We start from the raw sequence: 14684 nt of genomic DNA on the forward strand, positions 1-14684 counted from the left end.
TTCCATGCCTTTGCTTAATCTGCGCTTTCATGTCAGATGCCATTTTGTCAGAGTGCCCCTCTGCTGCCATCTGTCACAGCAAGTAAATGTAATGGGATTTTGGTGGAAAGGTTCGGTCTCTACTGCCATAGTACCAACGTCTGCCTCTGACGTTGTGGGCCAACATTAAGGAAAAGAAAAGAAACAAAATAGGAGGCAATACTTTTGGAGCAGCCCGCACATGTTAGGATAAGATTAACTGATGTATAGCATGGGAATGGAGGCAGTCATTTGCAACTCAGCTTCTACGAACAGAACAGACAGATGCTGAGAATGGAGCTGGGTGCAAATTTTTATATCTTGCCATTGCTTGATTTGAGCAGAACCCATCTCTCTTGTCTGTTTGGATGCGAAAATTTTGTACCAGTTACATCCTCCCACTCTTCTACCTTTCAGTGTTGTCTCGGGAGATGAAATTGAAACTGCTTCCTCTGTTGCCTAATGCCTCCAACTCTTGTAAATATTACACCTGTTCCTATTAAAAAGCTGTTCTTGGCTTCATCAACACATACAGTCCTTCATTAACGCCTCTTTCAAAGTTGTGTTCTTACTGGTCTCCTGTGACTGATATATAAATCAATGAAACTATTCCTTCTGGATCCAAGACAGTGTATTCACAATACAATTGGATGTTTTGGAGCAATAGTCCCATATGGACTCATTATCTGGAAGGGTTAGCTTGTTAAAAGGATGTATTGGAAAGGTCAATAGAATCAAAATTAGGGGAAATATTCTGTAGATGTATTTTATTTTGTCAGGGTAAATCTAATGTGTACACATATAAGAGAGTGCTTCACAGCCAGCATTGGAGTATGGAATAGCAGAGCTCTTCTGCCTAATACTTCCTAATCCCTAATTCTATAATTATATTTCAAATATGGAAAAGTTAATTTATAGAGCTCTTCTATGCTCATTAAGGAAGACCAGTAAAAAATGCTCACCTGCTAAGTACCTTTTTCTTTTTTTCATGTATTTCCAGCTGTTTTATATGCTACCCGTCACCCTGTGTGTTGGTGTTATTACTGCTTTCCAGCTATCAGCCTTCACTTTTCGAAACAATTTGGCAGCCACTGTTATCCTGCTGGTTCTCTTTGGGTATGTGATTGGAAGTGCTACTATGGAATTACGTTTTGTAGAAAACAAAGAGAAATCTTTACACTTGCTTTGTACCTGCTGCTGAATGCATGGTTTTCTCTCTTTGGAAATGATTATGATTCTTCAAAAGATAGTGAGAAAACAGACTGAAATGCGAGTTTGAAAGTTTGACATGAAAGGGTGAGGAGGTGGAATTTTCTTGCTCACTTAGGAAATAATAAAAGAACTGTAAAAGTCAATCATTTGCCATTAGAAATTGACCACATGCTACCTTACAGGAAGGAGGGAATAATGACAGCCAGGTCAGAATTTTAGTACTTAGCATTGCAGATCATCACAAAGAAAAGTAGTGGCTGTACTTTGTTACAACTCTGCCTGTTTTATTTAATTCTGTAGTTTTACACATCTCTGGCAACTTATATTTCCAGTGAAATGGCTGTCCAACATGGAGTACTGAACCGGTTGAAGATCTGTCTCCAAATAGTATAGTGGGAAAGGAAAGTCTTTCCATCCATCCTTTGTGCTTAAGTTTCATATGTGAGAAAATGTTTGTTAAAAGATGCATGGTTTTGCAATAATTTGGAAATCAAGACAGTGAACTCTGAAATGGTGAAAGTATAGTTTTACATTTATAGCTGAAATGTGCAAAATTGTTCATGTCTGTCCATCTTAGGGCAGCAGGTATGTGTATGTCTATAAAATCATAAAGTGAGTAGATAAAAAAAAAAATATTTCTCAATTTTTTTCCTTTCTCAATTTATCAACAGTTTCTTATTTTTTATTTTTTTTGTGTGTGTGATAAATTTGTTTCTTTTAAAAATATTTCAGATATGCAACTTTACCATGGATGTATCTTGTATCCAGATTCTTCTCAAGTCCAGATGTAGCTTTTATTTCTTACATCTCCTTAAACTTTGTGTTTGGCCTTTGTACCATGCTGGTGACTCTCCTACCTCGTTTGTTAGCTATAATTTCCAAAGTCCAGGTGAGAATGAAACCTTAGCTTTGTGTTACTGTATGTGAGAAGTATACATACATCTGTATGTGTACATGCCTATGCATGTACACAGGTCCTGCTGAAAGTAATGCCTCCTCTTTATTTCCATGGAAACTACAAGAGATTAACACAGAGCACAACAGCACTATTTGATAGAACAAATTCTCAGCTACAAAACACTGTCTTTCAACATAGCCACCACCATTAGCTATGGACTTCTGACAGCAATGGCCTGCATGTCACACTTCTGAAAATCTGCACCACTGAAGGTGATCCAATGTCACTGCTGCTGAAACACACCACCCTTTGCCTCACTGTGCTCACATGCACTGCTTGGTCTCCATCTACGTTCAGCAAGTGACTAGGAATGTCGGTGGGTGCAATTTTTTTTTCTGCATGGAGGAATTCAGTTCCATGCCTTTGCTTAATCTGCGCTTTCATGTCAGATGCCATTTTGCCAGAGTGCCCCTCTGCTGCCATCTGTCACAGCAAGTAAATGTAATGGGATTTTGGTGGGAAGGTTCGGTCTCTACTGCCATAGTACCAACGTCTGCTTCTGATGTTGTGGGCCAACATTAAGGAAAGAAATAGAAGAGAGGTTGGCATTACTTTTGGAGCAGCCCTCATATATGGATATGTATGTATATATATATATATTTACATGTGCACAGACAAGATCACTTCCAGCAGAAAATTTAGCCATCTTAAACCTTCATGATTTTTTTTTTATCTCCATATATGTTGTTCTGCTTATTACTATCTTGAGTTTTGACATGCTTATAACTAGAAAAAAAAAAGATGTAGCTTGTACTGTAATAATGAATTAAGTTGTAATTCGTCACAATAGAGGCTATTCAGATCCATTTGAATAGGTTATATACACTGTAAAATGGCTTTGAATAATATTTACATAGGAGATAATCTGCTTATTTCTAGGATCTGTAATGCACTGTTTGGGTAGAAATATGCATTCTCATTCTACATATACAATTAATTCATAACCTGATGAAGAAAAATTCAGAATGTGTATTTGACTACCTATGCACGTATTAAATCAAAAACTTGCTGTTTGAAGCCAAATATGGATTATACATCACTCAAGTTTGGAAGGACACTGACTTGGTGTTAAGTAAATGATTTAGAATTAATAACGTTTAGATATTAATATTTTAAGTAAATGAAATGATCACAGCCATGTGTCTCTTCTGTCACTGTCTGTAAATGTCAACCTTCACTAGTATTCCATAGCTATGGGCACTCTAAAATTTAGACATTCTAAAACACATAGTAAGAGATGATTGTTGTTTCAAAAGAGTTCACAGTACGTTCTGCTGAAATCAGTTTGCCTTGAGTGAGATTTGAATGCTGTATCCAGCTTAGTGAAAGTCCTTAATATTTGATTAGAAAAAACTCACGTTTTTTCCTTTTTTTTCTTTTTCTTGCTGAATTTTAAGAGCTTTCAGAACATCTACAAGATCCTTAAATGGGCATTTATCATATTTCCACAATTCTGCTTAGGCCAAGGTTTAATAGAACTTTCATACAACCAGATCAAATTTGACATAACCAGCAACTTTGGAATAGATTCATATATAAGCCCTTTTGAAATGAATTTTCTGGGATGGATTTTTGTGGAAATGGCCCTACAGGGAACAGTTCTTCTTCTTTTACGGCTGTTTTTCCATTGGGATCTCCACCAGAAACCAAGGTGTGTGTGTTATCATTTGTGTTCTGCCATAGTGGACAGTTGACTAATTTTTAATGTAAGAAATTGGTAGCATTCCATTCATCTGGGGAGTCTGTTTTATTTGTTTCTAAGTTATTTGAACTAAAATATATGATGATTTTATGCTCTCATGCTCCCATTTTGAACTAAGGATTTCCTTTTCTGATATAAGTACTGCTTCAATGTGTTTATATTCAGTCTAAAGTCCCAGTTGCTGTTTCTTATGAGTAATAGAGTACAACTATGTTTTAGGGAGGAGAAAAATTTAAACAATTATGTGATGTATAAAAAACACAAATACTTTCTGTCTTCCTTGGATTCTGCAGAGGTTGAATCAACAGTCTTTGAAGGATTGCAATTAAGGAAATACTCAGAGTATAGTAATGTCCAATTTGTTGTCACTTTCTATTTTAGGGGTCAGCATTTAGTTAACAGTGTGGTCAATCCATCAGAGGACACTGATGTAGAAATGGAGCGACAGCGACTTTCTAGGGGAAGAACTGGTAATGATGTCCTTCTTCTGTACAATCTCAGGAAGTGTTATGGAGGTTTCAATAAGAAGAACACAGCTGTGGAAAACATAAGCTTGGGAATAACAAAGGGAGAGGTAAAGAGGACTTTTTTTTCTTTCAGAGTAACTCTTGACTCTGAACAGTTGTTCGGACCTGCATATCTGCAATCAAAGTATGGTAGATAGCAGTAGAACAGTTTTAATTGTAGCAATTTCTGAAAATTAATAACTTGATAAGAGTAGAATTTTTTGTGATCTTCCAGAAGCAAGAGTTTGCATGGTTGTTGTTTTTATTTATTTTATTCAACGCTGTATTAGAGTCTTAATTCTTTTATCTTGTTTATCTTAAGCAAGTTAATGTTTTATTGGCTAACATAATAAAATACCAGGGAGTAGCAAAGCAGTTCAGTGTCCAAAGAGAAATCAAAGAATATCTAACTCAAATGCAAATTGTGGATAGGATCCTGAGTTTGTCCCCAGGCAAGATTGTATTTCTCATATTGAAATCATCGGACTATTTATCAGTAAAACAGTTAATGAAACAAGTATTTTAAAAGTTGTGGAGTGCTATTTTTAGTCTTAATGCAAACACTGCCATTACTTAAGAAGGTATTCTTTGCAGTGGTGCTCTGTTTGGAGTCATTATCTAGGATGTTCACTGTTATTAACTTGTACAAAGTGAAACAGCTGAGAAATATGGACTCTATAGACTGGCTCTCAAATTGGATGTGAAAACCTCAAGTTCAATTCTAGCACTTTATAATAAAATTGATAACTAATGCATTAAATTGTAGAACAGGGGTTTAAGTGGAGGGCTAGAATACTAGATAAGTCACTAGAAGGAATGTAAGAGGTAATCAAAGCATTTTATTTTATTTGAAATTTATTTTCTGTTGAAAAAGGAATTGCACATACTAAACAATCATATTAACTATTTTACAAACAAGACAGGAAATATGAAAAATACCCATTGAAGAGTTAACGCAATGTAGTAGATCAATTTTTTTTTTTTTTTTTTTTTTTTTTATCTCCCTTAGTGCTTTGGACTCCTGGGAACAAATGGAGCTGGGAAAAGCACAACATTTAAAATGCTGACTGGAGATATTGTTCCATCTGCGGGGCGTGCTGTTATCCGAACTCCTACAGGGTAAATAATGCAGGGTTGGTTCAGATAGTGCTACTGGATAATGCCAGTGATCAAAGACTCAGCAGTCTTCCATCATTTTTACTTGTAGTATAGAGACCTATTTTGTTCCCTTTTAAATGTATATTGCATCATCACTGTCAAGCCTTGTCAGGAAGGGCAGGGATTATGACAGCAGTTATATAGTAGCATAAGAGTAGTAAGCCTTAATTTTAACAAAAATCTTCATGTTAGTTATGTCCAGACAAATGGACATATCACATATCACTCCATTCTGCACTGAAATGTTTCCAGCGTTAGAATGGTGATCACTGCTTCAAGTGGATACTTTTAAAATATTTCCTGGCACTTGTGTCGTTTAGTGTCATTAATTATTTAATCAATACAGACTGTAATTAGGATCGGAGATAGTCTTAGTTGTATTGAAGCTAACTTTGATGGAGGAATAAGTGAATAATGGCTTTTTTGGCTTAAATATAACTAACATTTACAGATTTTTACTAAGCACATTGTTGGGATGATAAAATTATTTTAATGTCAAGCCAAAGTAAAAAGTCCTTATATTGCATGTATGCTTATGAGTTTGTATTTTGGGCTTGTAAATGATTTTGAAGTTTCCTTTTTAAATTATGTCTATTTCAAAATATGTCTTTTGAAGAAGTAGAGGTGAGGGTTTAATTCAGAAAAATTTTAAATGAAATATTTTGAAATTTCCAAAATGAGAATTTGCATGTCTGTGTTTTAGAATTTAAATGCTCTTTTACGTCAGTATTTTCTCTCTTCTTTAGGGAAGATCCAGTAGATTTAATATTAAAATGAAAAATTCTGTTCAAGAAGTGACATGAGAGGGTGTTTATACAGATAGTTGTTTTCATTTATTTCCCAAAACAAAGCAGATTTTTTTTTCTCAGCAATAATGAAAAAAAAAAAAAAAGTGATTAAAAATTAGGTAACAAATAACATTTGCTGTTCTTTGAAACGTGGAGTTGGAATGCATTTACAAAGATATTACAGAGGTCAGAAGAGAATTTGAGATTTGTGGAAATACAATGATCTGTAATGATTTCTAATATGCTATTGTCCTCAAAGGAGTATCTAAGCTTCCAGATTTTGTTCAGATGCTAAGAGTTACTCTAAGCTTTAACGGGACTCATCTTTGGTCCTTTCTGTGCTTTCAGGGATCTCATATAGGTTTCCCTACACAATGTGACATCACATCTTTATATAGGAAAATGAATTGATCTGGTGTTATAATTTCAATATCTTAATATTCACTTCAAAGCAAATATAAAGTTATAAGAATATATTTCATTGTCAGGAATATATTTTAATGACAATTACACTAGGTTTATTAAATACATGATTTATTTTATCAGAATTGCTAAAGGTAACTCTTCAAAAAAATCACAAAACAATTTAACAATGCCTTTTACAAGAGTGTTTTAATGCACTTGTAGCTAAATAGATCGAAATTCTTCTGAGAGTTCAACTTTCATATGCTCCTGTTATTTAATAATCAATTTGAAAAGAAACTAATGCCTGATAATTTGTGCTACATAATAATATAATGCATGATTATATTGGTAGCCATCTTGTGTATTACTTTGATTTCTTGCACTGTATTTTTAAAATCTAACATGAACGCATACCGTAAAATGTAATGTTATTTACTATGAAGTAGAATGTAGATAATGAAATTTGACACAGTTAGAAGATTGTAGAGAAGAAGTCGTAGGAGGCGGTCACATTTAAGTGTCTATAATATCTTTGACAATATGATATTGTATTATGATGTTAGTTAGCTAGGGGTATCATTGTTTCTTCCACAACTGAAGACAGAAGACCACAAGTGACTGTAAAGCCCATATTTCTATGTTTATTCTAATATTGTAGAGGTGTAAAACTCAAGTGGGAGCTGCAGTTGCACAGTAGCTAACCTTGGCAAAGCAAATTGCTTTGAGGCTAGGAGTAGAGATCTGACTAATTCCAGACTTTGTTGTGTGTGTCATATTAAGTTCTGGCAAAACACAATGTAATATATTGCTGTACTACTGTAAATCAAGCGAGGACAAATTTTTTGTCAACCAGCCAGCCTGAAGAACCCTTTATTAGCACTTGGACTACTGCTAAAATTATTCATCCAAAGCAGTATATATATATACATATTTTCCTGCATAGGTTTGATTTATAGTCTTAAAACCAAAAAAGATAATAAGATTTTGATCAGTGAACCAACTCAATTATCTGCAGCCTGTTGGGAAGATACAAAGATGCTTGTGATAAGTTTTGATGTTACTATCTTAGTTGAATTACAGGCACAGTCACTTCCTTTTTGGTGGAGCAGTCAGGTTTATCCTGCATAAAAGTACAAGAACTGGTACAAATAAGTTTCTAAACAGTGGGATAAACAAAAAAGGTAATTTGAAATATTTTGTGTTGCAGTTGATACTTTTGTGTCCTAAATCCTCATTCAGTTTTAGATGTCTCTAAATTGTTATTTACATCTTTATTAGTTGCAACTGAGAACAGCTATTAAAATTAGTGCCTCTGAGTCCCGGATCTTTAGCTATCACACTTAAGTCTTGGGAGCAAAACCAAGAAACTTCTGTCTGATAGACATATGAATCTCTTTTAATTTGTTGTACAATGTGTTCTCTAAGGAATATATTTACTCCATATGAGGAAGATAACTGCAGCTTTCAGATATTTGCTCTCAAAAGATTTGTTTGTGTCTGATAATTGTGTATGTCTTAACAAATGCAAAACTACGCATAATTATAGAACGTAGCTCTGTCTGATGTGTGTATTGGGTGCCCAAGGGGCTTTGGTTGGATTGATTTGTACTTGTTCCTGAAATAAACGATTGAAGGGGGATATAATGCTAAGAACTCTTTATTACAACCTATTATTGTTTACAAGGGCCTGGTATTTCTCCGAGAGGCAGTGGAGAAGTTGACAAAGAAAGAAGTTGATGGCCACCACTTGCTGACCTAGAGTCTTCTTTATTTAAAACCTATGTCATTAAGCAGCCTCCATAGAGGCATTTCCTGTGGTAGTGATTCCTGATTAGTAGTTTGAGAAGCAACATAGACAAAGATTCCATCTCTGTTGTACGTGAGTGGAAAGAACACAACTCTTATAAACCTGTCTTATCCTGAAAGACTGGATTTTTTAAATTCAGAAAGTTACTAAGAGTTCTACATTGAAGGACATGATACTACAGATGCGTTCTTTCTGATGAATTCTTCATGATCAAATAAAGAAATTAGTATGAAAATTTATTAGTTTAAATACTTGAGAACATAACTGATTTAATTCCATGCACAAAATTCTTAATTTGTAGCTGTTCCTGTTTCACTGAATAACAGTGCTTCAAAGTTCTTGGTTAAAAGAAAAAAAAGTATATTTTCCTGATAATTAGTGTAATAGTTTCACAGAGTATGGAACAGAGTAAGAAAAATCTCTTTCAGGCAACTGCGCTGAAATCAGATTTGAATTTTACGAGAAAACCTTTGCACCTTTTGGACAACTGAAGACAAGAAATGGAAGGTCTGATTTTCAAAAGTGTATGTTGAATTGGAAAGTATAATTTTTGGAACTTCAGCCTAGAACATTTTGGAGGTATATAGGGTTACATAGAAAGAGCTGCGTTTCTCATACAATGATAATTAAGGGTGTTGAGGGGAATCCTCTAGACTCTAAAAGTAGGTAAATGTATTAATGATCTGCAGCTGCCTTTTTAAAAGGGCAGAAAAGCAGATTCACAATACCTTCATGCGCATAAAAAACATTTGTTGGCCTCTATGCTATTTATTTGTTGAATGTTTAATAAAAGAAAAAATACATAAAGGGACATATCACTAAGAATTGGAAATAATTTCACTTTTTTGTAACAAAATCTTAGTTGAGATGCATAAAAGCTAGGGGTTGTGCAACAGATTTCAGTATTATTCAGATTCATAAAAGCGGTGCAGAAATTTGTATTAAATGCTAAATCTAGCTTCATTTCTTCTGCATGTTAAGTTTTCTTGGCATTTTCTTTGATTAGGACACTTTTGGAGAAGGGAAGGCTTCTGATCGGCTTTTAAACTCTCTTTTTGATAAATTACAAATCAATTAGATATTTTTAAATAGTGTATGTGCCTAAGCTTTGATTTATATTAGTGTTTACATGAGAATGCTCGTTTATAGTATGCAAGCTGAGCAGTCTCCCAAGAAACTCTTTTTTAGATTTTCATATTCGGCTGAAAAGTCTTTTAGGCAACTTCTAACCTTTGCAGTCCCATTCTGCTTGTAACTGTGACCTCATAAATGTACTCCAGTAAGAGAAATAATAGGAATTTATCACTAATTGTAGTCACTTTTATAAAGATAATAGCAAAATGCTGTCCATAGGAGATTTTGCCTTTTTATTATTTTATGTAACTCATTAACACTGCCATTATCAGTGACATATCTGTCCAGATGAAATAATAATAAAAAAAATTAACATATAAAGAAAGTGTGTTTCCATTTAGATATATTTCCAACCTGAATGTTAAAAAGTGGCAAAGGAAGTAAAATACTGACACTAAAGTACCAGCGGTTTCTTTGGCAAAGTTCAGGAATATTAAAAGCAAAAAGGAAAGGGACTAGAAAATAAAGTTTTTTAGTAAAACTTGCTAACCTGTATTTATAAAGAATGATGCTATAAAACAATAGAAGATAATTGGCTGCATGGTCTGTATGCTTAGAGGGGTCCTTTATGCTCTCTGTAGTGCTTGTGTTCCTCTGTAAGGGTACAAATGGATTTAGATTAGTTTATGGTTAGCTCTACTTCTATGACTAGATAGCCACCATTGCACAAGCTGGCTAAATGAAAGCTAGTGTGGATGTTCACAAACATTTCCATAGTTCTTTTTTTTCTTTTTTTTTTTTAGTGTGCAACTGGCATTGGATATTCCCGTATGCATGTTACAACCTTGGTCTTCTTTAATGGTGCTGTATCATGAAGCCTTCTTCAATTAAGAATGGCTAAAGACGGCATGGAAGACAAAATGTCAAAATTCTTATAGTTTGGTTTGCCTTTTTTTTTCTCAAGCTGTTTTGCAGTCTTCTCCATTGTAGTTTGCTGAATAGAGTAGGCTTTAAGTTCATACGCTGCACAGTCTCAGTTGCTGTGAGTGCATAGTCAAAGTAGTTACAGCATGCTTAATCTTGTTCATAAGAGGCTTGAAGCATTTGGCTTTCTTCCATATGTAATTAATTCATCTCCTATGAATTTCCATTTCCTTCTGCACAGCTATCCTCCATGATAGCAACTCCCCATCCTATTTGAATTAAAAGTCAGTCATCTCAGCTATTGAATTACAAAGACATAGGACTTAAGAACTGTTCTCCAAAGATGGAAAAGTAAGATACATCTATATGTATATAGATACAATTTGGGCTTTTTGATAGTTATGATTAATAATTTAAAATGTAATTCAAATAGCTTTACTTGAAAGGCAGAGTAAATTTGCATAAATATAATGGCCGAGATGGCTGTTGTAACGGTGTGTATCTGTATAATTAGTTAAATTATACCTAAACTTCAGTTACAGTAATTATAGTTTAACCTTGATTTTTTATAATGTTAATTGAGCTTCAGTATGCATGGAATTGAACGTGCAGTTATGAGTACAGTGGAATGTCTAACTACTTCAGCAATTTGTAAGTTTATATTTCATTCTGACTAAATAATGGAATTTATCTCTGCAGAAGACATTGTAAGTAGAATATATATAATTGCCTTTATTTTTACTGCATTCAGACACTGCAGAAAGAGCACACAAAAACAAATGAAAATGTGCAGCTTAGTCAACAGAAACAATTTTTCATAAACAGCCAAACAGCTCATATTGGTGGTACTAAGTTACCTTGAAATTGAGGTCGTGCATATGAATGTCGACCCACTGCTTCCTAAGCTATATTGTTAGTAACCACTGTGACGAATAAAAAACAAATCCAGTCTCTGCAATAATTAGCCTTGTTTTCTGCAAGCTGCAGGTCCAGTTCACGTTGCAGAAAGGAACAGGTTTCATCCAAGATTTCTCACAATTTCTAGTATTCTTTTTTTTCTATTCAGTGCAAACAAAAGCTCAAGTCACCCCAGGGTAGCTCTCATGGCTGGAATCAGATTTCAGCAGTGTTAAAACACACAAAAAATGAATGGAAATAAATGTCTTAGAAAAATCTGCAAAGGAATTAATTTAAATGGAAATTTTATCCAGTCAGAGTTTAGTTTATTATCCCCTGTACCTTGCAAGGCTGACGAACATCTTTCATCATTAACACAAAACTTTGAAAGGTTAGCAATCCAAACTTACAGAAACCTCCTTTTTTCTTTTTTTTTTTTTTTTTTTTTTTTTTCTAGAAGGATTCACAATGATTTATCACAATTTTCACAGAAAAAAATGGAAACCAAAGTATTTAGAAAAGATTGGAATTACAATATTTTAGAGGCTTCAAGAGCTTCCCTCAGCTTTTTTTCTTAAGAATGATGTATTTGCTGTTGACCTTTTCAGGAAGTATAATAAAAATGTAGTTTTGCAAGTGTAAATCTTTATTTAATGTATAAAGTACTCCGGACACATTCTGTTCGTTTCATCTGTTGCAGCTGTTTCACTTTACAAGAGGAATTAAATACTAAATGGATGTATTGACTAACCTTAGTAATATATTCTAAAAACAAATCTTCAGGAAGGAAATGTGGACCATGTCTGAACTTGGTCAAAATACGTAATCAAAGTAACTAAAAAGATCTGAAGATAACCTATACTAAATGTTTCCATAATGATGCAGGAAGTCTTGTATTTGTCTGACTTTCAGCCTGTAGTTTTTAGGTATTACGTTAGGATTCATAGTGCCTACTGTCCTATGGACCGAAAGGCGGAGAGAAATTGGAATCTGAAGTTATATGTTCTGTATCTTTAAAATTAACTTTTCTCCTCCTGTCTCTCATGTTGTTTACATTAATGGCCTAAAGAGAAATGCTATCATGCTGACAATAAAAGGGCAGAAGACAATTGCTTGTTTTTCTCTGAGCCGAGAAAATGATTTTTCATTTTGCTGCAAGATAATCTACAGTTCAGAAAATGTAAGAACACATATTTCCAATTCAATTCTGATATTACACATTAGGATGCTTGCTAAAGAAGGATGTAATTAATGTACTGAGCAGCATCATTTTTTTTAATGTCATTTACAGCATATCATTTAGGGAAAATGTTTTCTGGTATTATGCTGTAACTACTTGAAATGCTCTTTTCATTTTGGGTTGGAAGAGACCTAGTTTAAACCCTCCTGCTATAGGCAGGGACACCTCCCTCTAGACCAGGTTGCTCAAAGCCCCGTTCAGCCTGGCCTTGAATGCACCCAGGATGGGGGCATCCACAACCTCGCTGGGCAACCTGTTCCAGTGTCTCACCACCCTGACAGTAAATAATTTGAGTCTGAATCTACTCTCTCTCAGTTTATAGCCATTTCCCCTCATCCTGTCACTATGTGCCCTTATAAAATGTCCCTCCCCAGCTTTCCTATAGACTCACTTCAGGTTCTGGAAGGCTGCTATAAGGTCCCTGTGTAGCCTTCTCTTCTCCAGGCTGAAAAGCCCCAAGTCTCTCCATCATTCCATGTACGGAAGGTGCTCCAGCCCCTCTGATGATCTTTGTGGAGGTCCAGAGGAGCTCAATGTCCTTCTTGTGTTGGTGGCCCCAGAACTGAATGTTGTATGCCAGATGGGTCTCTTGAGAGCAGAGTAGAGGGACAGAATCCCTTCTTTTGAACTGCTTGTTGATCCTTTCTTTTTTTTTGGACATTTACTCAGTGATATTGCTGAGGACAGAATAGGAGTTGTACTGTACATACTGAAAAAGTTTCAATAAAAAGCTAGAATCTATATGTGGCTTTTTTTTTTTCCTTCTGTTCATGCTGCTTTCTGCAATATATAGGCAGGCATCTAGAGATGGAAAAATGTTAGGTCCATGAGTTCATTAGTGGATAAGTTAGAATTTCTTTATTAATGGGAATGTTCTAAGTGTTCAAGGTCAGCACTAATGGATGCAGTTGTAAGATAATGACCAAGCAAAGTAAGAGTATTAAATGATGTATTGTCACTGTATTCTTCTTTATGAAAACTAAAGGTTGCTGAGTGGGATCTTGTTCATTATAGGCTGTATGCACCTCATAGGAAGCACAGCACTAAACTCGTATTTGTGTAATTAGCACTGGGGACTCTAAAGTGTTTTTATTTTCTGATGCAAACTGAGTAACTATTGCCTAATCAAGTTCTAGCTAAAGGACATCAGGCATCTGTTATTTTTTGCAACCATGCACACTAATTTTTTGTTCTTTGTGGTACGGATCCATTCTGGAGTATATGTATCTATCCATACAGAAACTTCATGCTGAGTAAATGTCCCTGAATTTACCCCTGTGTGATTTGCTCTTTTGTGACTGAACGTGGCATATTACCAGAATTAGTTCTTAGTTCTCCAAGGAGAGTACCTGCACCAAAAAGAAAGTATTGTTACTGTGCCTGAATCTTTCTAGTATAGCAAAATTTATACAGTTCACTCTATTTAGTAGGATCTTGACAGCATTTTACTGTAGTTTTGTAATGTTAAAATTCATTAAATGAAGAATCCACAGCTTCTGTCAGGTTATGCAGAAAGATCAACATTATTGAATCCATATCTTAAGGTAAATTTGACCTTAAAAAACTCATGTTTTGATTATTTTATTTAGGTATAGCTAAAACCTGAGCTGGGAGAAAAATTTATATATACCTCACTTAAAATAATTTGTAAGTAGTTATAGATTAATGATAAAATACACTCCCGTACCCTTCCACTTCCCTTTTTCTTTTTTTTTTTTTTTTCTCCCTTCTATTTCTTTGTCTAGCGAGATGTCTGCAGGCAGATAGTTAACTTCTTTGGCACCATCCAAAGTTGCGTATGTACTAAAATTTTACATCTTTGCTATTAAGAGCAAAAGCCCATTCTAATCAGTAACCAGCAAGGTTTATCACAATCATGATAAGTTGTCTTTTGACAGGATTAAAATATTTTTTATGGTGTGATTCATCAAGTAAAATTCAGTGTCTGTTTTCTTTTTTCTTTTTTCTTTTTTCTTTTTTCTTTTTTCTTTTTTC

The 14684-nt window shown here is 34.5% G+C and overlaps 1 protein-coding gene across 1 annotated transcript in view; it reads left to right on the top strand.

Moving 5' to 3' along the window:
- The window catches only part of ABCA13 (ATP binding cassette subfamily A member 13), a 169136-nt gene that overhangs the window by 125583 nt on the left and 28869 nt on the right, over positions 1–14684 (top strand). Inside the window, 5 exon segments of the mRNA XM_042868886.1 lie at positions 1019–1134; positions 1963–2119; positions 3586–3839; positions 4272–4464; positions 5406–5515. Coding sequence (XP_042724820.1) covers positions 1019–1134; positions 1963–2119; positions 3586–3839; positions 4272–4464; positions 5406–5515 — 830 coding nt within the window.

This window comes from Lagopus leucura, unplaced genomic scaffold (assembly GCF_019238085.1).
Source record: "Lagopus leucura isolate 7727_CA_CO unplaced genomic scaffold, USGS_WTPT01 Super-Scaffold_100002, whole genome shotgun sequence".
Classification (NCBI taxonomy): Eukaryota; Metazoa; Chordata; class Aves; order Galliformes; family Phasianidae; genus Lagopus; species Lagopus leucura.